Genomic DNA, 20,750 nt, shown 5'->3' with positions numbered 1-20,750 from the left:
ATTATTGTCTTTTTAAAAATGTTTTTACTGTCTATTTTCATCTATAGGCTTCTTCTCCATCTCTCTCTTGGTTTCTTTTTATTACAATAAACACGCTGAAGAGCTCAAGTTTTTTGTCCTATACGGTTTCCCACAGCCTGCATTTTGTTAATTGCATCCTCATGGGACCATTCAACTCCTTCCTCTATCCTGTCTGGCTTGGACACTGGCAGCTGCTTGGAGAAGCTTGATCAGACTCGGCGCCTATCCATTCAACGAGACTCTAGGGCTGTGGTATATTCTTGAATCAGGAGGCACACTGTGTCCGATTTTTCTTCCTTTTTTTTTTCGTTTTTACTATTGCCTAAACTTTAAACTTTATTTGGATTTTCTTCCATTTTGAAGTTCATTGCCAATTATGCTCAATTTCTAGATCCCCCCATTCATTGGGAGTTGCAAAAATGATAATCTATTATTTTATTTTTATGTAATTTTATAAGGAGAAGCTTTTCTTCATCGACTACTTAATCATCCATGTTCAATTCACGTAGGAGGGCCAGAATAGAGCTCTGATTCTTTCATTTTATTTACCCAATTTTCAAGATACATAATTCAAAATTAATTCAAGATAATAAATTAGTTTTCTGACATCTTCTGACATGATAAATGTACTTTTTAATATCATTATAAATGCCTGGGTTTCCATCCATTTCAGTTTCATCCTTATGGAAACTTAAGTTATTCCATCTTTGGTGAGTGAAAGCCTCTTCAAGTTGGCTTCTGAGTCCTTTGACATGACTCTAGTGGTCTTTGATAGTTTTCTTGCACATCACATAGTCATCAGGTACAAGAGTGTGTGTGTTTGTATAAGGGTGTATGTATGTGAGGGAGAAAAAGTGATGTGTGTGTGTGGTGTGTAAAAGTGTGTGTGCCAGGAGGGTGTGTGTATTGGAAAGTACGTTGGGAAACTCAGAGGCTGGGGAAATGTGACTAGATTAACATGGAAGACTGATTTGACAACCCATCTACTTTATTCCCTGCCCAGACCCCGGCCCTGAAACTGGGAAGGCACTAGCAGGCTGTGACACTTCCAAAGCCAAAAGCCCAAAATGACTGTCTAATCAGCTATCATGTCTGAGAGTTGGCTGAGAATGTTTTCCAGGAAAGCTTTCACTGAGATTGCGTCTATCTGGCCCTGACAGCAACAGGAAGCTCTCTTTGTTACAAATATCTGAAATTCTTTCCTCAGGGCAGTACAAAAACATAGAAGCTTATCAGGTGTACAAAGCATTTCTTTTTTAGTTAAATTCCTGCTCTAGGTATAAATGGAAATACAATGTGAACTGAAAGGACAATTCAGCCAGCTGCAGGTTTCCATTTATATCTTTTATTAATTGTAGAGATAAAGCCCTCACTTAAGAAATGGCCTGACATGTAAAATTTTCGTAAGCCTAAGAATATATCTTATGTAACCAAAATGACTTTGGGTTTTAGAGCTGATATGCAACCTTGGCCTCGTATATTCTGCACCATTTAAATCCTCTAAAGGAAGTACAACTTTCACATAGCCAATAGAAGCTAAAAATTTTTCTGGTCATTTTCTCAGAAAGTCAAGCTTACTTTCAGTGAACTGCACATTTCAGTGTTTCTCTGAATATTACTGTCTACATCTAAGAGTAGAAAGCATTAATTGCCTTTGCCACAGCTTGTTAATCCATGCATGACCACCAACTGAGACTCCCAAACAGTTCCAGTCTAGTGAACCCCTACTTTTTTCATGTATAGGTTGGCCCTCAGGCCTGAGATCTCCACAGCTGTACCAGAGACTCGAATAGGATAGAGGATCATCAAGCTGAGGGATCAGTCCCCCAGGGGAGTGTCATATCAGAACCCAGGATGTGGTCCAAACTCAAGTTGTTGATATGAAAGGGGCCTGGTAATGAGAGAGTTAGTGGCCAAGAATAACTGAGAAGATAGGAGGTCTGAGTATGCAAAAGGAGCTGAAGAGTAGCCCATCTTGGGAGCTGTCTCTAGTTGTCTCACCTTGGGTAGGGAGTGCCTGAGGAACAACTCCAGAAGGGACCAACACAACTGTTTTTGGTTTGGGTTTGGGGGTTCTTTTGTTGTTTGTTTTACTATGATAATTCCAATTTGCTCAAGTTTTGTGATATTTTCACTTTCTTTAAAGTAAGAAGGGGAAAAAAGCTGTGGTATACTTTTAGCTGAAAATTTTGGCTACTACCTTCTGAGGACTCATGGCATTACTTGTTATTATTGTACTTCTTGATATGGCTCTGAGGAAAGAGACTTTTTGTTTAGAAAAATCAATAAGCTATTTGGATGGATAGAGAAAAGAATTAAGAAAGAGATATTAAAACAGTTGTATAAGAATTAAGATGTACTCTGTGGATGGAACAAAGCTAAGGAGAGAGAAGATGAGAGAAGGACTCCAGACACCAAGGTGGAAATGGAAGATGCCAATTTGTCATAAATAACTCATTCCTTTTTAAGAACCAGAAAGTCTACAATACAGTTTAAATAGTCTGTCATTTGTTACCATGTAATAAGTCTTTCTCTCTCAGTGATCACAACAGCTCACAAATCTCCGGTAAAAGTCTAGCTTATACCTTGGTGGAGGGGACTTGTAGTTGGGGATTCTCAGGTAAAGGGAATGTGACCCACACTGAGGGCGTTCTAAGGGGCTATCAGCAAAATGCAAAGTATGACATGAATATTCCACAATAGCTAGAAATTTGCTCTGGAGAATGTGAAGAAAAATATAGTCTTTGGGAATTCGCAGAAATCTTGGAGAAGGCACTGAATTCATCTTAGCAAGTAGGGATGTGTTAAGCCAGTCTTAACTAGACGCAGCATTCTACATATTACTATTGAGAATGATTTAGCAAGTGTATTCGGAAGTGGTGAACAAATCACACTAGGTTTTCTCAATTCCTCAGGGAATTGTGTGATATAAGAGAACTTTTCAATATTAGAGTGGTAAAGCACTAGCATGTAGAAAAGAAGAAGGGCAGAGCAGCTGGCGTGCCACTGAAACACATGTAATCTCTAAATCCTCCTCTATCGTGATGGAGTGTCAAGTAAGGCAGAAGTTTGAAAAGAGAAATCAGAAATACAGAACTATGTCCATAGTTCAAGAAACAAGTCTCCTTAAAGCAGATTTTGTTAATTTAGGAAGAATTGCTTGAGCAGTATGGTGCCTATCAAGATTGTCTGAGAGAAGTGGACCTTCCTTCCCCAAAAGGAGTTTCATCTTGCATAAAGGAGGCTTTGGGCAAGGGGATCCAGAGGACAATATCCAAACATAGTTATTAAGATTTCCTGCTTGCTGGACAAGTGGAGACTTGAACTGTTAATCTGAAAAATCAGACTTGAAGCTATTTGCAGCCCGAGCTGTAATGAGGCTCCTACCTGTCATGAACTCCATTCATAGCTCTTACTGATGTACCCTTAGAGAAGAGACTGTGCTTTCCAAGGGAGCATTATCTGTTTGACTCATAGCAAAAGAGAAATGGAAAAATGGCTGTAGAAGAAAAAGACCTTTGGAGCAAGAAAGACCAAAATTCAAATCCAATTCTGCCTCATCCTAACTTTAACGTTTAATTTCCCTTACTATGACTACTGAGGCAATAATGCAAGCACAGTCTGTGAGCAGTGATAGGACTAGAAACTTAGAAGAAAATATACATTTTTGTTTTCTTCCTTTTATAGAAATATTATTTGTTTTATGCAAAAACAAAATTTTGAAAAATAGAATTTTTCCCCTAGTATATGATAATGAATGAAAGCTTCAGTCCTGGGTGGTATACTTTCCTAAATTCAGTTGAATCTACCTAATATTAACTAAGCACCACTTCTTAAAAATTCAGAGCCTAGCCTACTACACATTCTTCAAAATCTACTTCTTTTTCTAATCTTAAATGACTTAAGTAAAAGGTTTTACAAACTTTATCTGTTCGTTGGAAAAGAGAAGCTGCTAACTTTAATTTCTCCACAACTTCTGCTATTTTTACCTAAACTAGTATTGATTTAAAAAGAAAAACACAAAGACCAAATAGTGAATCAAAAGCAGAGTTGGCAAAATCTCTGGAATTTCTACTCCCTTAAGTGATTTAACTCAGCTCAAAGTTGAAAAGGCTTCTAAGCCTTATGAGAAATATTATCCAGTTCTAGTCACATTATTATCAGAACATTTTGCCTCTCTCTAAGTTCTTCCACAGAACCTGCTCTTGGCTAAACATATTTTTTAATTGAGTTTTCCGTTGTTTTAATTTAGATATTCTGTTCAATATTTTAAATCACAATCTGTAGCCTCCTGGGAAAATTTGTCTGTTTTTTCCTTTCCTTATTTTTTAGCATTTATGAATCTTCCTCTGCATGTTGTGAGGTTTCATTTTTTGAATTTATCCCCAGAGTTTTCAATTAAGTAAAAAACGGACTCAAGTGCTTAAGTGATATTGAGCAACTGCATATACATCCACTAGAAAGCTTTTATAAGAGATTAAAGCATTTTTATTAAAGTATAAAATGAAGAGAAAAGACTATTTCTAGTCAAATAAATTGAAAATAATAAATTTTCAAGTATAAGGAGAATATAACATTTAATTTTACAACCTGCCACAGGAATATTTGGACTGTCCCCCAAACGTACTATGTATTTTAAACAAATCCAGAAATATTTTCTAATTACTAGTTGATTATTCTAAGACCTCTGGATTTACTCTAAGCAAAACAATCTTTCTTTCTTATAAATCCAGTCACCGTCTCACACAGTTGATTTAATGTCTAGCTGATAAAGAATTCACATGTAGAAATCCACAGCAGTCTAGTTAAAGTAGAATTTTTGTTCCCGGTCTTAATTGCAGATTTTTCTGCTGGCCCAATAGAAAAAATTCTGAGAGTATTCCCTTGTTACTTAAGTTTTCAATTGGTTCTTTGTTTCCATACTTTACTTCAGAGACTATGAAGAGCAATATTCAAAAGACCATTTTCACCAAATTAAAATTTCACAAGAAAATAATGGGTTCCACTGGTGATGCATAATGAAAAGTCCAAAAAAACCAAAAGCTTTATAAAGAAGGAAGTCACAGCCATAGTCACGTAAATGTTAATAGTCAGGCTTTAGAATTACAACCCCAGTTTCCTTTCCTCTAAATTGAATGAACTCTGAGCGCTGTTCAACCTGTGTCCTCAAATTTATTAGTGGAAATAAACTACGGTTGCTCAATGTAGTAACCCGATTCCCTAGCTTACTTCCTCACTTCTTTATCAATGTTTCCAAGGATCATCTCCCAAATAAACTACTTATACTAAATCTTTGTCTTAGAGTTCGCTTCTGGGAGAAACTCTCAGTACCTGGCAATTCCATATCATCTGTCCCCATCTCCTGCCTCCTCAGAAACATCCATAGTCTTCCCAACCTCCTTAGTGCACCAAATGCACTGCTCACCCACCTGAAAAGTCACTGATTCATGTGCCATGTTCTCCCTACAATCAACACTTGCCCTTCCTGTGCTCATGCTCTTAAGACTCTGTTCTTTACTAAGGAACTGAACCAATAAATTAGACCATTATGTTCAGATGCAGCAATTTGTAGAAATAACATACTAGGAAAATCAAATGACTTGTGCTAGATTTGCCATTCACCAATTTGGTGTCCTCGGTCAAATAACCCATCAGATTCAAGTGTTTCAGCAACATGCGAGTTGGCAGAATAAAAATGGAGTCGCAAACATTTAAAAAAAAAAAAAATCTGACAGACCCAGAAATGGCCATGAAGAGAGGGCTTTCCTGCTAGTATGCCCGACAAAAACTACTACAGAAAACTCTACAAAAATCACAAGCATGTGTAAAACCCATGGAAACCTTATACCAAAAAGAAATATTTCTACAATGACAGCAACTGCCTATCCAAACTTGGACTGATGTCACCTTTGTTACTGATTTTTGTAGCTAAGGATAATTATTTCAAAATCATCATGTAATCCTCCTTATTTTTTCCTCCGAAAATCTTGGTTGTCCTTTACTTCCCTTAGTATGCATGCAAATAGTTTACTATAGCATATGTAAATCCACTCCAATATTCTATTCCCAAATAAATTTATTTTTCTTTTAGGAGCCTCTCTCTGTTATTTAGTTTGAGAAATGAAATGAAGATAATAATACTTAACTGAAAATTGCAATGAGTTAAAAGGTATAAAAGTCTTTGAGAACTGGAAAATATAGGATGAATAGGACACCATGTCAAACAACCTTCCCATTTTAAGAGTTGCCGCCAATGACAGTGGTGCCTAATGTTTCAAAGCTCAGACCTTCAAAGATGAAAAGGAACTTGGGGTTATAAGAGACCTAATGCATTGCTGATAGGAATAAAAATTGGTGCACCCATTCTAGTAAGCAATCCGGGAGGATTTCATCAATTAAGCATACCGCGAACTTTAGGATTAAACAATTCTATTCCTGTGTATATATTCCAGAGAAATTCTCACAAAGGTCCACAAGGGGGCACATGCAAGAATGTGCATCACAACAGATGGTACAAAAAAGCAAGCTGAGAGACCAAAGCTGGGCAGGTAGATAGGTAAAATGTGATGAGACTCCACCAGGCAGCTGTGAGACCACAATACACTAGATTTCTATAGAGCAATGTGTATAAAGCTTTAAAAATGGAGCTGAGTAGAGAAAAAATATAACAAATGTAAGCAATACTATTTACATTTATTAAATATATATGCAGACAAAACAGTGTACATCTTCAAAACATATGAGCAAAAGATATACATTAAATAAATATGAATGTGTGCCTACAGCAAAGAAGGGAAGGTAGAAATGATTATAAATGATGGTCATTAATCAACAGGTATACATGAGGGGGGCTTGCCCAAACTTACGATAGAAATCTGCCATGAACTGAGAAGTGTAATCAAGTCACCCTTTTACGCTGGAGATTCAAAAATGACTGCATAAATGACTACACAAATGATTGAGTAAATCATTATCATCTAGTCTTAGAATCAGATTACCTGGGCTTGAATTCTGCCACTGCCACTTGCTAGCTTAATTTGACCATTTGGAGGAGTCTGTTTTCACAAAAATAAAACACGAATAATAATATTACCAACATCACAGGCTCATTGTGGAGGCTAAATTAAATTCATGTAAAGCACTTGGTGCGGCGCATTGATCATAATAAGACCACAGTGAATGCTAGAGATCGTTACTAATAATCTAAAGTGATGCTTCACACAATTTAGAAGGTTGATAAATAAGTGGTTTAAGTTGGAGGAAGGAGAGATGAGCAGAGAGCTTCACCGTGGCTCCTTTGCTTCTCTAACACCAACAAAGGAGACGTCGATAAGTTTATATTTCCAGTTGTCAAATAATAGCTGAAAACGGAACATTCTAAAATGGCTATTAGAGAATGAAGGAGCCTCACTGCTCTTCTATAAGCCACTCTCCCTGCTTGGGTTTGGGGTATGGGATTGGGCAAAGAAGCATGGTTTAGGATCACTGTGGCTCAGAGCTGGCTCCAAGGGGAACATGGACAATGTGCAAAGAATGAATCAAGCAGGTTTTCCCAAGGCTCCTTTACCATCAGGGGTTCACTGTCCAGACTGCTTTTCTTTGTTAATGTGTGTTATCCTCAGCTTCTCAGATGAACAGAAAAAGGAAATCACTTACAGGACACTAGGATAGACTGCTGGGGATGACAACTGGGAAACAAATTTAAAACGGTCAAGGTGGGCACATAGTGTGCCTCTAGGGGACTCTCAGGATTATCATCAAGTATGCTCTGTGGTCTCTACAGCTCTCAGGATTTGGGGTACAAACTGACTCAAAAGTAGGCTTCACAAGAACCATGTGGTGACAGGCAGAGAGACAATGACCTCCCAGACACTCCAGTAACACAACGTTCATCAGCATTGGGTTGCTCCTGGCACATGGTCTGTCCCAGCAGCACAGAATTCCAACAGAAGAGGAAAGCAGTGTTTGTTAAACAAAATACCAACTTTCTGGTGTTCAAGATCTTACCAGTGAACCTCTGAATATTAGCATCTTCTGAAAGCGCATGATTTACTTTGGTAGAAGAGTGTTTTTTTATGTAAAAAATAAAAAGTGAAGCAAAGGGGAAGTAGAAACCTGACTCAATTAGTAATGTATGCATTAAATAAAATTCGTATTGAAAAACAGTCACAGCCATTCTTCTATTTACCCATGATTCTTCTTTATTTGGCTGCTAAATATAGGGGAATGTTAGTATTGCTGTCAGCTTAATATTAGATAGAAGGCATTAAAGGCTTAAACAGTGGTGCAAGAAGCTGTAGGTAAATCTCTCCTATGCTGGCTGTTAGCAGAGCACTGAGATGCTATGTAACTGCAGCAAACTTTTTTTTAGTTCTGCTGCACTGCAGCTCATAAAGGGAGCACACATTCTGGGAAAAAAAAAAAAAAGTTAAATCTAGCAAGTGGTTAGCACCAGCACTCCAAAAAACTTCAGCAGCCTGTGTTTTCAGCCTCTGCTCCAACTTCATTGCTGCAAAATAAGAGAATATAGTAGTCAGGTTAAGACGAATAAATTTAAAAATATACACCTGAAAATTATACATTAATATTTGGGCATAGCATCTCCTATAAAAAAGTGGTTTATACTATGATAAGAAAAGTTTATTTTTATTCCCTAAGTAGATCCTTCTTTGTTTCACTATTATTGGCATAATAAAGACACACAGCTGTACCTTTGCATCAGACTCCAATCTCTTGGAGCAGACCAGTTCTACCCTCTTACGAAGCATCATGACAGTTTTGAGGGGCTGGGGGTACCTTAAGGAACAGCACTGCTATATCCCACCCACACCTTTGCCCTTCCACTATTTGGCTGATGACTTCACTTTTGCATTGACTGCACCATTCCCCAAAATGCATCATCTAACAAGGAGGTAAAGTGAATAGGGACTGAATTAAATCCCAGCTTTTGCAAAAGGGAACATTACAAAAGACCAAGACCAAATAATCTCTTGCTTTTGCTTCATATATTGATTTGCTTGGCCTTACAATTTTGCTGTGTGGTAGAGGAGTGATTCCAATAATTTCTTTACCCATTCAATCTCTGTTCCTATGTGATAAGGTTGGACTGTCTGGAACAGATAAGATAAACTTAACGGAGTGGAAGATGGGTATTGCGTACTGTGAAGGCAGACTGCACAAAAGAGAATATAAAAGAAAGCATCAGAGATGAAGCAAGAAGAAAATTTAGTTCTCAGAAATTTAGTTCTAAGACATGACTCTGATAGAACAATGTGATGGAATAACACCAATGGAGGAAATGACCAGAGCTTTCTATTTCCAGGTTCTAACTTATGACTAACAAGGGAGCCCTCCGAAATTCCCAGTAGAAAATAAAGGTGGTCAGTTGCCTTTCTGTAGGCAACTTTCTGTGCTATGTCTTCAGCCAGATCATGAGGTGAAGAAGTCGTGGTGGTGACTTGGAGCTGGCCCCTATGTGCAAGGTGTATGTCATAGCCAAGCAGCCACACAGGATTGTAAAATATGGTTACATTCTGCATTATTAGAAGAAAGTACATTTTAGACTAAAAGAAGGAGACAGAGAACAAGCACTAACACAGGGGGTGGCTCCATGACTGCTCGGTTTATTCTGGCCATAGAAAATCAACAGGCAAAAAGTAAGAAGTAAGCCGTAGCTTTCACCATCTGGAATTCTCTGAAGTCCTGGAACAAAGCGAGGAAGTGACTCAAGCACATCTCCTCATTAATTATTCTAATAAATAAAAATTATCATTATTTTGCTTTTTTTGAAAGCACCAACATGATTTTTCTGAAAGTACCAGCATTTAGTAGTTAATATTACAAGAGATTTAAGGAGATGATCATCATTTGGCCAATACTTTTTAAGTACCATGTATTTTATACACTAAGCACTTTACATACATTAAGGCAGATCTTCACAATCATTTGATTCCATTTTACAAAGAATAAAACTGAAGTTCAGAAAGATTCAATATCACACCCAAGGTCATAGTGCTCCAAATTAAACCCCAGCGTATTCTGTGTTTTCTATTTGCTTTCGTTGTTCGCATAGCCGTTACTTAGTTTGTCTTAGTCAAACTAAAACATATATCGAATCTGGCTTGTGAAAATGGTGAACTCTGTCACCGGACAGTTTCAACAGAAGATATATAAGCATATATGTTGTAGATGGGATTATAACATTAAATAAAATACTGGAACAAATACCTTCTAAGTTCTCTCTCAAATATAAAATTTTATTATAATGGGAATCATTAACTCAGATTGAAGAGCAATAGGCAGATCATCCTCTGACACCATGCCAGCAAGCTCAGCACTATTGTTCAGCTCTTCCCGAACCCACCAGCAGATCAAAGAAATGTTTGGCCCCACAATTTAGCGGCTAGTTGGAAATGATGTACTATGCTACGACAGCTAGAGCCATCATTTTATAGACACTGTGTGAAGTTTTTACTTTTCTTTGCCAATCTCAGTATAGGTAAAGAGCTAAATAACTTGAAAATAACAAAGGTGGACATATAAGGAAAGTGAGAATCATTAACAAATAAATCAATCCTATTTTCAAACTAGCTTCCTGGCAGTTAAGGCTCAGTATTTTATCATATTGCCAGCGAAACAACACACTTATTTTGGATATAAGAAAATATAATTAGGAAAGAACTTAAGATGCTTTGAAAGTCATAATTCTGGAACACAGTCAAGCTCAACATCTTGTTTTTTTTTTTTTTTTTTAATTTAGAGTTAACTTCAGGTAATGGGTAATATATTCTTGTGAAACGTTAAGCCAATGTTACAGAAAGCATTTTTTAAAAGAATGTGCTGTGTGAGTTGGCTTTGCATTCCCTTGAAATGCAAAACCAAATATGCATACTCTTTCCCGCAAAATGAAAGCAAAATAATCTACATATATGTTCTTGTGAATATGAAATCAGGCTGCATGTATTGAGAACAAAAAGCCATTTCCAAGTAATGTATATAATATGATTAATACTGCATGTCCATTCTTTTATCTGAAAGATTTTAACTGTATTTTGTATATTTATGTAACTATTGACTTTGGTGTAAAAAGACAAGATCTGGTAGCAGAGTTTATTATCCATAAGCCAGAAGCCATAAAACTTTCAGTAATTAAGGTCCTATAAAGACAGCCTCATAGACAAAGAATGCAGGTAGAATGGACTCTAGAGAGTACAATGTTGAATCTGGAGCCAAAACCATGTGACATCTGGATGATGTGAGTTCCAGATAATTACTAACCCTGATCTTATTGTTTTGTTTGTTTCTCTTGGAAAACCAGAAATAGTCTTCCGAAGCCACCACACAGAGGACTCATAGGTCTTTTAGTTCCTGACTTCTGCTCAACTTTGCAATGACTCACTACAATATCAAACCCAATTTTCATCTACTGAGATGACTTTGAGGAGAAACCCCAAGATTGTCAAACACCCACTTCTATAGATTTAACTGAGTTTCTAGAAAAGAAAAATACATGAGACCTGTTTCTTTTGATTGGGTACTTCAGAGTCAGACTCCCTCTGATTTTAATTCTGGTTCTTGCCAACCAAGTGCAAGGACAATTGGAAATTCAAAATGAAAAGCTTAATTCTTTCCGCTGAACAGAAGGGGAGAGATTTCCCTCCCACTTCTTTTTCTTACAGCATTTACTTTAGAAAACTCATTATAAGTACTTTCTCCTGTCTTTGAAATGTATATAAAGTCTTTTGAAAACTAGGTAGGCCTTTTGTTAGGCCCAGAAAAGTCTCTTTCAAGAACTTGCAAACTATCTCTTGTAAATGTAAACAATCAAGGAAGACAGCATCCCTTTCTGCAAGTTTCCAAGGAGGGTAAGACTGTAAGTTTAGCTCAAGTCTGGCTCAAAGTTATCAAATGACCCCATGTTCTAAAGATGAGAAGTTTACTTTGCCTTGTGTAAAGACAGGCATAGATTGTCACCCCAAATTCCAGGTGAATTTAATGATGCTCTCATTTTTTCTTGACGACCAATTTAATTATTGTTGATCTTGAGAATATGTATATAATGGAGTCTATCTACTTGGCTATATGAAGGATGAGATTTTTTTCTTCTCTGCAATCTCTTAGCAGATTGCCTAAGATGCACATCACATTCTGGTTCAATGTTTATTCACTAACAAAAAGGGTTTTCTTTCTCTACTACCCTTGCAAAGGGAACTTCTGGGTTAGCAGAAAGGTTTTGTTTTGTTTTGTTTTTAAATTACATTTCCCCAACGTAGGCTGCGGGCTTGTAACACAAGAAAGTCATTTTGATGGGTCTATTGCTACCAAATCTGAATATAAGAATATTCTTTCCTTTATTATTTCCCTGCCCACTTGATGCCTGGGAAAGGTGGCTATCTACCCAGGTACTATATCAAGTATCTTTATTTTTATAAGACAAATTTACCCTGGCCCTGTAGCCATTTATCTATCAAAGCATAGAAATCTTCTTTTAAACAACAGGTAATAATATCAAGAGTCCCAATTCTCCCCTGGGATTACAACCTTTAACTCTCAGCAATCCAAGATGTATCAAAACTTCATTTTGAGAAATAATGTTTTTGGAAAATTGCCTGAAAAGAATAGAGTGGGCCTTTTTCTCTTGATAATTTTATTTTGACCCTTGAATCAAACCAGAATATGAGAGTGGCTTCCACGGGCAAGTAACTTATTTTCCCTTTTCTATGTTCTCATCCGAAGAATAGTCAGAGGAATGGGATGCCTGCTTTATAAGATTGGAATCTTAGACATCAATGGAGGTTCTGAAATTCAAAATAAAATAAACTCAGAAAGCTTATATACCACCAAAGTGGCAAATAAGTCATAGTCACCTTGCTAACAGAATTGTTATCTTGTTAAAAGTTTATAAAATATCTGCAAAGAGAAGGAATAAGGAAAGAGAAGAATTTGCCTAGTATGTGTTTTATGAGCAGCTAGTGAATGATTAGCTCTCAAGTTGTGTTAATAACAAATGAACCTGAAAGGTCAGAACCAAATGCATCTAATCACATTTTTGGTAATCAATTGACCTTCAATTTGAAAATAAAATACAGTAGTCAAGGGATGCACGTAGCAGGTAATATAAAAAGGGACAGTCTGTTTATATCTCATTCTGCAGTATGACTTTCACAATTAAGCCTGTAGAAGAAGAAGTAGGTTATGGAGTGGTTGTGGATAAAAGAGTTGCTGAACTCACTAGACAAGAAATACAATAAAACATAATTGTCACTACTAGAATTTAATTTTCTCCTAAGTAACTCAGAAATCATTTATATCAGTCAGGGAGTATGCTCTGCCTATATGATGTTAAATACTCACCTACTCAGAGATTACTGCTTTGGTGTGAACAGTAAAAATCTATGAAAGTATTCTTCTTTGAAAATCAGTTAGCTGACACAATGGTCAAATCAATTATTTAGGGATTTCATCTGCTTGCATGAAGGTGGATAGTGATCATGTATTTCAAGTGTTATATAAAGTACAAATAAAACACTGTTTGGAATGCACTAAGCCTCCAGACTCAGCTTGCACCAAATCCTATGCCAGCCTCATCCGAAGCAATTTCCAAACCTTGTATGGAATGTCAAGGAAAATAAAAATAAAGAATTAGATTTTACTAATGAAGTTATAGTGAATCTCAACATAGAACAGATCTCTCAAAATTAATCTACCACAAATTAAAGCATATGTTATTCCTTCATGCCACTGGACAGGAATTTGTCACCCAAGTTTTTAGTAATTGAAATCATTTATTGGAACAAAATCTTTTATGATCCTCCTACTTTTACTTTCTATTTTGTGTTTTCAGAGTTGAATGACCAATTTATTTGATTGGCCTGCCTAGGCTGCCAATGAAGGAGCAAAAATTTGAACATTGCTACCCTTGGTACATATTTGAATAACCTGAAGAGATTTTAAAACATACCAATACCTTTGTCACCTGCAAAGTTTCTTGATTTATTAATTTGTCTGCAGTGGATCCCTGTCATTGGTGTGTTTCAATAGTCAATTACAGGTGATTCTCACGTTCAGCCAGAGCTGAGAACGACTGAGCTAGATGATAAGTGAAACTGGTTTTTTTTTTTTTTGAGTTAGTTCCTTTTAAATGAACTTTAGGAAGGATGTGAGTTATAAAAATGATGGGTAAGTCAAATCAGATATATCTGACACATGTTTGCATTTAAATGAATTACTGAGTTAATTTTTAAAAAATAGTATCTATAAATTTTCTGATTTGATTCAAGAAACGACAGTCTGGTAGTAAGTAAGACAAACTAATGTCTTTAGGATATGAAAGAAAGACCAAGGGGAAAATTGTGAGATACCATCAAGGGCTCTTCCATAATTCTTTATTTGCACTGAGTTTGTAACTGAAATGGTTTATTCCTTTAGGCCATAGAGTCATAAGAACAGAATTGCTTTATAAAATTGATGTTTCTTGGTTGACTTTGAAAGTAAATAAATAACAGGGAAAAGGATTGGGGGAAATATATGGGTCAATATTAGTCTGACCACATATTATAAGAAGCTGTAAAAGTTGTTAAATTGCTCCAAAATGTGCCAGTATTACTGAGAAGTAATATACAGCACACTGGAAGCACAAAAAGGCCTTTTGCTTATTTACATTTCTTTTACTTCTAACAGTTACTGTGTCTCACAAATGTTAAACTTCAAACTCTAAATGACATTTTTCAGATATTCCAAACCTGAATCAAAATCATTTTATGGCAATCTTATTCACTATCTTAAGTTTTCTCTTGAGGGTTGTGATAATTGGTGTAAAAAATGCAAATACTACATCTATAATGTTCTCTTTAGTTCACAAAGTCTTTTGCATTGCCTAACATTCAGTAGTTCTCAACTTGTTATCTGAACTGGCTGTCTTTATAATTTAAACAACCATTGATTTTCTCTTTTTTGTGTAGAAACACTCTTGTTGTGTAGTTATAGCCTATGTGAACTTGAACCAAAATCAATGTGCAAAATTTACATAATAATTCTTCTATTTTTGGACATATATGTTTGTCTAATTTTTCACTATTATACAATTTGCCACCATTATACTGAAAGAGCTAACATATTTGACAAAAAGTTATTAACCTTAATATATAAAAAGGGAGTTTACTACTCAATAAAAATATATTACCAAACCAATAAATTTTGTTTTTGCACTTTTTGCCTGAGATAGTGAAAAACAAAATACATAAACAATAAAGACAAAAATAACAGAAGAAATACAGAATTTTAACATGAAAGTTAATATTGAAACATAACTTGCCCTTTTAATTTGGCAATATTTTAAAAGGCGATTTTCAAAGGAAAAGAATTAGATCACATAGGTAGAAATATAAATTAAAAAGAGAAATTTGGATAATTATATTTATCTAAATTAAACATCCTAATTTAGATGAATATAGACACTAGACAGAGAATAGTAGAGCACCCAAGAGGCATAGACTGCAGGCTTTCAGATTTGGATTCAATTTCTGATTGTGGACACACTTCCTATCCATTTGACATCAGGCAATAGACTGAGCTCCTGCAGCCTTAGTTTCCTCATCTCTAAAAGGAATTATAATAGTACTTGAGAATATTTTATGAAGATTCAGTAAAACAAAGTGCATAACACTGTTTTTAATGTATAGTACCTCTCAATACACTGGCAATTATAACAATTCTCAATGCTGGCAAGACTGCATAGAGACGGATATTGCTAAACACATTCCTCAAGGGGTAAATTACCACAATTTTCCAGGACAGAAATTGGGCTACATATGTTGAGAGTCTTTCATATATTCATACTCATAAAACCTATAATCCTATTTTTAGAATCTTATCTTAAAAAGTAACCAGAGATGTGGTCAAGGATATAAATGCATACCTATTCATAACACAACTTTATATTTTAATAACTAATGTTACAGCAGAAAGCCACATCAGTCTTCTATGACAGAGCTTTTTAAATTTGCAGAAATCAGGATGCCAATTTAGGAAAAGTAGATAATATGCCCTAACTTGTGGAAAACATGGTTCAGAAAAGAAAATTCAAATGATATGTGGAATTGTATCATTCTTAATTCTCTTTCATATTATGCTTGTTTCTTCCTGAACTTGGAGGCTGCAAAATTAAGCATACTTCTTTTGTGAGGGTATTTTAAATGAATGTGTGAGCTCACTCAGTCCCTTCTCAGAGATAAATTTTTCAAAAATCACTTTTTTTCTCCCATTTTCCACTATATCTGAGGGGATGTAGAAGAAGAAAATATTGTTCAGTTATTCTTGCTCTTGATGAATACAAAAGTAAACCATGAAGAGAATATTTCTTTACAGAAGTTTCATCTTTGTTTCTAGGATATAGTATTTTTAAAAATTTAAGAAAGTTGTTTGAATTTACTTTTTACTTATCAGCTCAAAACATTAAAATAGATAAACATTTACATGAAATGTAGAGGCTATCATTGAGCTAGTATGCCTTTGTCTATATGCTGCATGGCATATATAAAATTCACTTGGGGAAGGTGGAGTTGTGGGTACTCAGTGAGCCTAGCAGTCACCTTCCTATGAACTGAAACTGAGATACCATGAAATATCGTGTCTCTGACCCCAAAACACACCATATGGATTATGGGACATCCAATGACCCTCTAGAGAAAGAAGACAACAGTGATGTCACATATGAACCCACAAAGGAAGTCACAAAGACAGGCACTCAGAGCAGGAGTTGATATGTGGTCCAGCTATCACGCACAGGGAACTCTAGTGCTACGTTCTACATTGAGAGGCAGCATAATTTGCTTATTTCACTGTCAAATCCTTCTGACCTACAGAGTGGAAGAGCTAGTAATAATTCTTTCTTTTTTTTTTTTTAAAAAAAAGCACAATTTTGTTAACATTAAAAAAATAATATTGCTTTATTTCTACAATCACATGGGAATGGATAACTAGATGTCCAGTCCTCTCTTACATTTACCTCTTTGGAATCAAGAGCTTCATGTTCAGGAATAACCACCATTGGATGACTCAGCTTCACAGAAAAGATGCCCAGGATATGATCAGAAGTAAAAGTGAGAAAAAATAAATGTTTAAATTTCATTTAAATAGACTGACAGTAACATAAATATTTCATTGCAGATAATAGTGGATTATACCAAGTATAAACATTAAGATTCAATCGTCACTAAAAGACAAAGGAAAATATTTTGGCAGAGGGTGAGTACTTTGAGTATAAGACCACATCTTATTTACTTTTGTGTCACACATCAACTCTAACAGTGCTTAGCATATAGCATAGACCCTCATTAATTATGTATTTAATGAAGGAATTGTCAAAATGCACTAACAGATTTCACAGAGAGGAAACAAAATTAAATTTATGTTTCACCCCTCACATATAGGCCTCTAATTGAAAAGCTCCAAAGCAACAGCAACAAATCAAGTCCAGACCCACAGTAAATGTAGATGCATCTATAGACAGTACTTAGTGGAAATGTAAAATATTGTACTTTATTGTGACTATTAATAATCTCAATACACAGGGACTTCATAAACATTGCAATCTCACCAGGTGATGTTATTATAATGTAATTTATATCATAGTGACACTTTAACAGAAGAGAAGTTCTTTTCTTAATGTGGGAATTCTAATGTGGGAATCTTTATTATTGCATGGGTCTTCTGAGAGCTACACATAAACTTTATAAGATAGAAGAAAGTCATCGATACGCAAGAAAGAGAGAGAGACAAACTAAGACACACAGAGAAGGGGAGAGCAAACATTTGTAATGAAATCTGTTTATCCTTTTTTTTGGTATTAACCATTTATCCTAGCTCCAGCTTTAGAATAACCACAGATCCAGTTTATCAGGGACATTTCTTATTTCTGCTATCGTCCTGGGCAAACCCTGGCTATTGAAATGATTGGACCCCTTTCACTTTCAACAGGGTCTTTCTTGGGCAAAAAAGTCTGTGGACAAAGACCAGCTCTTAATTCTCCAGAGCAATTTGGAGGAGGCCAGCAATTTAGCCTGCCTTAGGGAAGACTCTTACCTTGGCTGCTAGGGAGGCCAAGGAGGTCTCCACCTGACATTTCCTTAGGTTTCCCTTCACTCCCACAGATATTCAAGAATGGAGCTAGTTTTTGTTTAAAGTTATAGGTTCATCAAATCCAAGCCCTTACACTCTGTTCCCAATGATAAAATCCTTTGGGTATCATAGCAACAGGACTCCTTCTAGCTGAGACCCTTTAAATAGAAGTATGATCTGGCCCTAGAGCCAACTAGAAATCTAAATAGCATTCCAAAAAGCAGCTGGAAGCACCTCCTTTCACCTGTTCATCAGAGTCTCCTGAGATCCTAAGTATGACTTAGGGTCAGACTCTAGGTACTGCCTCAAACTTCAAATCCAAGTAATTGATCCTGGAAATAGCATAGTCATTAGTACACCTAAGTTAAGTAGTACAATATTTATGTGAATCATCAGAGTTTGTACCATGTCAAATGTCCAACCTCCTAATCTCCTAAAACAGAAAAGAATCATCTTTGAAATTTTAAAATCTTGGTAATATCCCATTAAAGCACTCAACTGAGATTAGAAAAGCAATTGAGTCATTATGTGATGCCTATTGTTATATTCCATTCTTCCTTTCCAATACAGGTATATTCAGTAATTTTAATCCACTTTATTTTAATCTTGAATTTCAAAAACTATCTGTTGAATATCCTAATCAATGAAAGATAACCGAAAATGACTGATCCTAATTAATTGGTAATTCTCAAATCATTTATATATAGCTTTGGAATGCTTTCTTCTGCTTATGATTTTTTGTCACAGGTTGGCCTTTTTAATATTCCTAAGCTGACTAAAAATGTGATATTAATGTAATGTGAAAATTTATGGATTTAGTCATAATAATTTATTACATACTCACATAATAAATTCTTTATATGGGTTTGTTCATTTAGTTTTCACAATAACCTGGTAAAGTGAGTACTAGTAATACCCTGTTTCACAGATGAGGAAACTAAAGCACTGAGAGGTAGAATAACTTGTTCAAGGCCCAAAAGTAGTAAGTGGAACGGCCATGCTTGAATCTAGCCTGAGAGTGTAAGAGACTGTGCTCTCAAAGCAAGTGTGATGGAGCAATACGCCCATAGGAAGATATGCAGTAAAAGGAAGTGGGGAAGATAGACAGAGAGACAGCAGAAGGGAATGGAGTATGACTATGACATTTAGCAAAGGGAAAAGCCAGACACTGAAGTCAAGGATGTCCCATTCAGAGACCAGAAGATCTCAGTGATGGCTGGTGTCTCCATGAAAAGCCACAAGGAGACACAGTATAATGGAACTTATATGTCAGATGAGGAGTTTGAGCTTAATCCTCTTAAGCAGTGAGAAGTCCTTCAAGTACTTTAAGTAGGGGACATGTGTGGTCATATTTTCATTAAAAAAAAAAAAGTCATATGGCTGATGTACAAAATATGGAAATATGTGGATTGGAAGATATTTAAATAATGCATGACAGAAGTGGTGGTAGGACAGGAAAGTAGGAGAGGAGAAGAGTGCAAGGGAGGGGAGGGGAGGGGAAAAAAGTGAGAAGAGGAGAGGAGAGGAGGGACGGAAGATTTGAATAAAAATATCATCTCAGAGAATAGAAGACACTCAAGTTTTCTGGGTAACTCTAGGCTTCATACTTTCCAGGATGAACAAAGAAGCAGAGAGTGGATATGTTGCAATTTTGTTGACTAAGGAAGAAAAACGGGGAACAGAAAGAAATAATGAATGCCAAAATCTCTGCTGAATACAGAGACTTTGGAATGCACGAGGACTAGAGATGTCAAATGGGGAGGACAATAACACATAGTATGAAAAATTTGCCAGTCAGAATGGAAACATTGAAACTAAGCATTAAAACAAGTTCTACGTAGGTGAATGGCTTGCTATGCAGAGAGTAGATGAACATTACAGGGCAGAGACAGTCATCCAAGCTGGCATACCTGATGGTAAACACTGTGAAAAACAAACTACTATGTTGCCTCAAAGAAAAAAATAACAAAAATGTTACTAATGTTAGCATCAGAGCATTATTCAACATGGAAAGATGAATGAAATAGAAAGTTCAAGTGAAACGGGACAAAACATACTTTTATCCTGGATAGAAAATCCAGTCCTAGATACTATATAAGAGATTAACTTGACCTTCGTTCACTCATCACTGTTGGATAAACACATTTGAACAAAACATTCAGTTGATTTTCATTACACTGCTGGTCACAGCTGCCACTAAACTAACATAAAGCCTTGTGAAGTGTTTGTTACCACTGTAGGGCTTTCTCATATATATCACTGCCTCTGCTAAGGTAATATAAACAACTCCCACAAAGAGATAAAATCCCCTCACGCCAACTGAAGAAATGAGAATGTAACAACTAGAAAAAAAAATGCAAAATGTCATTCAGTCAGTTAATTAAGTCTTTAATGTACACAAGAAATGGAATTTAGAGCTTTAGCTTTTGTGAAACAGTTCCCTCTTGAGTGGAGATAAAATATGTTTTCTGGACTGCCAGAAATTGTGAAGCTGAGGGAGTGTTACAAGAAGTTTTAACATTTTAAAATCACCACCAGTGCCATACATTCCATCCAGAATTCACTTTTTTGGGATTGCTTTTATGTTCAACCACATCCTCTTGTAAACTTCC

At 35.9% G+C, this 20,750-nt stretch overlaps 1 protein-coding gene across 12 annotated transcripts in view; it reads right to left on the bottom strand.

Annotated features, from left to right (window-relative positions):
- Window positions 1–8,199: 8,199 nt before the first annotated feature.
- LOC108314151 (muscular LMNA interacting protein) overlaps window positions 8,200–20,750 on the bottom strand; it is a 269,710-nt gene continuing 257,159 nt past the window's right edge. For all 12 annotated transcript variants that reach the window (XM_017542898.2, XM_017542908.2, XM_017542904.2 and 9 more), the window contains 2 exons: window positions 17,027–17,080; window positions 8,200–8,530 (listed from right to left, as the gene is read on the bottom strand). In XM_017542898.2, coding sequence (XP_017398387.1) covers window positions 8,525–8,530; window positions 17,027–17,080 — 60 coding nt within the window. In that variant the 3' untranslated portion in view covers window positions 8,200–8,524. The remainder of the gene's footprint in view (window positions 8,531–17,026; window positions 17,081–20,750) is intronic.

This window comes from Cebus imitator, unplaced genomic scaffold, assembly GCF_001604975.1.
Source record: "Cebus imitator isolate Cc_AM_T3 unplaced genomic scaffold, Cebus_imitator-1.0 Scaffold148, whole genome shotgun sequence".
NCBI classification, from domain to species: domain Eukaryota; kingdom Metazoa; phylum Chordata; class Mammalia; order Primates; family Cebidae; genus Cebus; species Cebus imitator.
The sequence above is the reverse complement of the archived record's forward strand: the minus strand, read 5'-3'. Positions and strand labels throughout refer to the sequence as shown.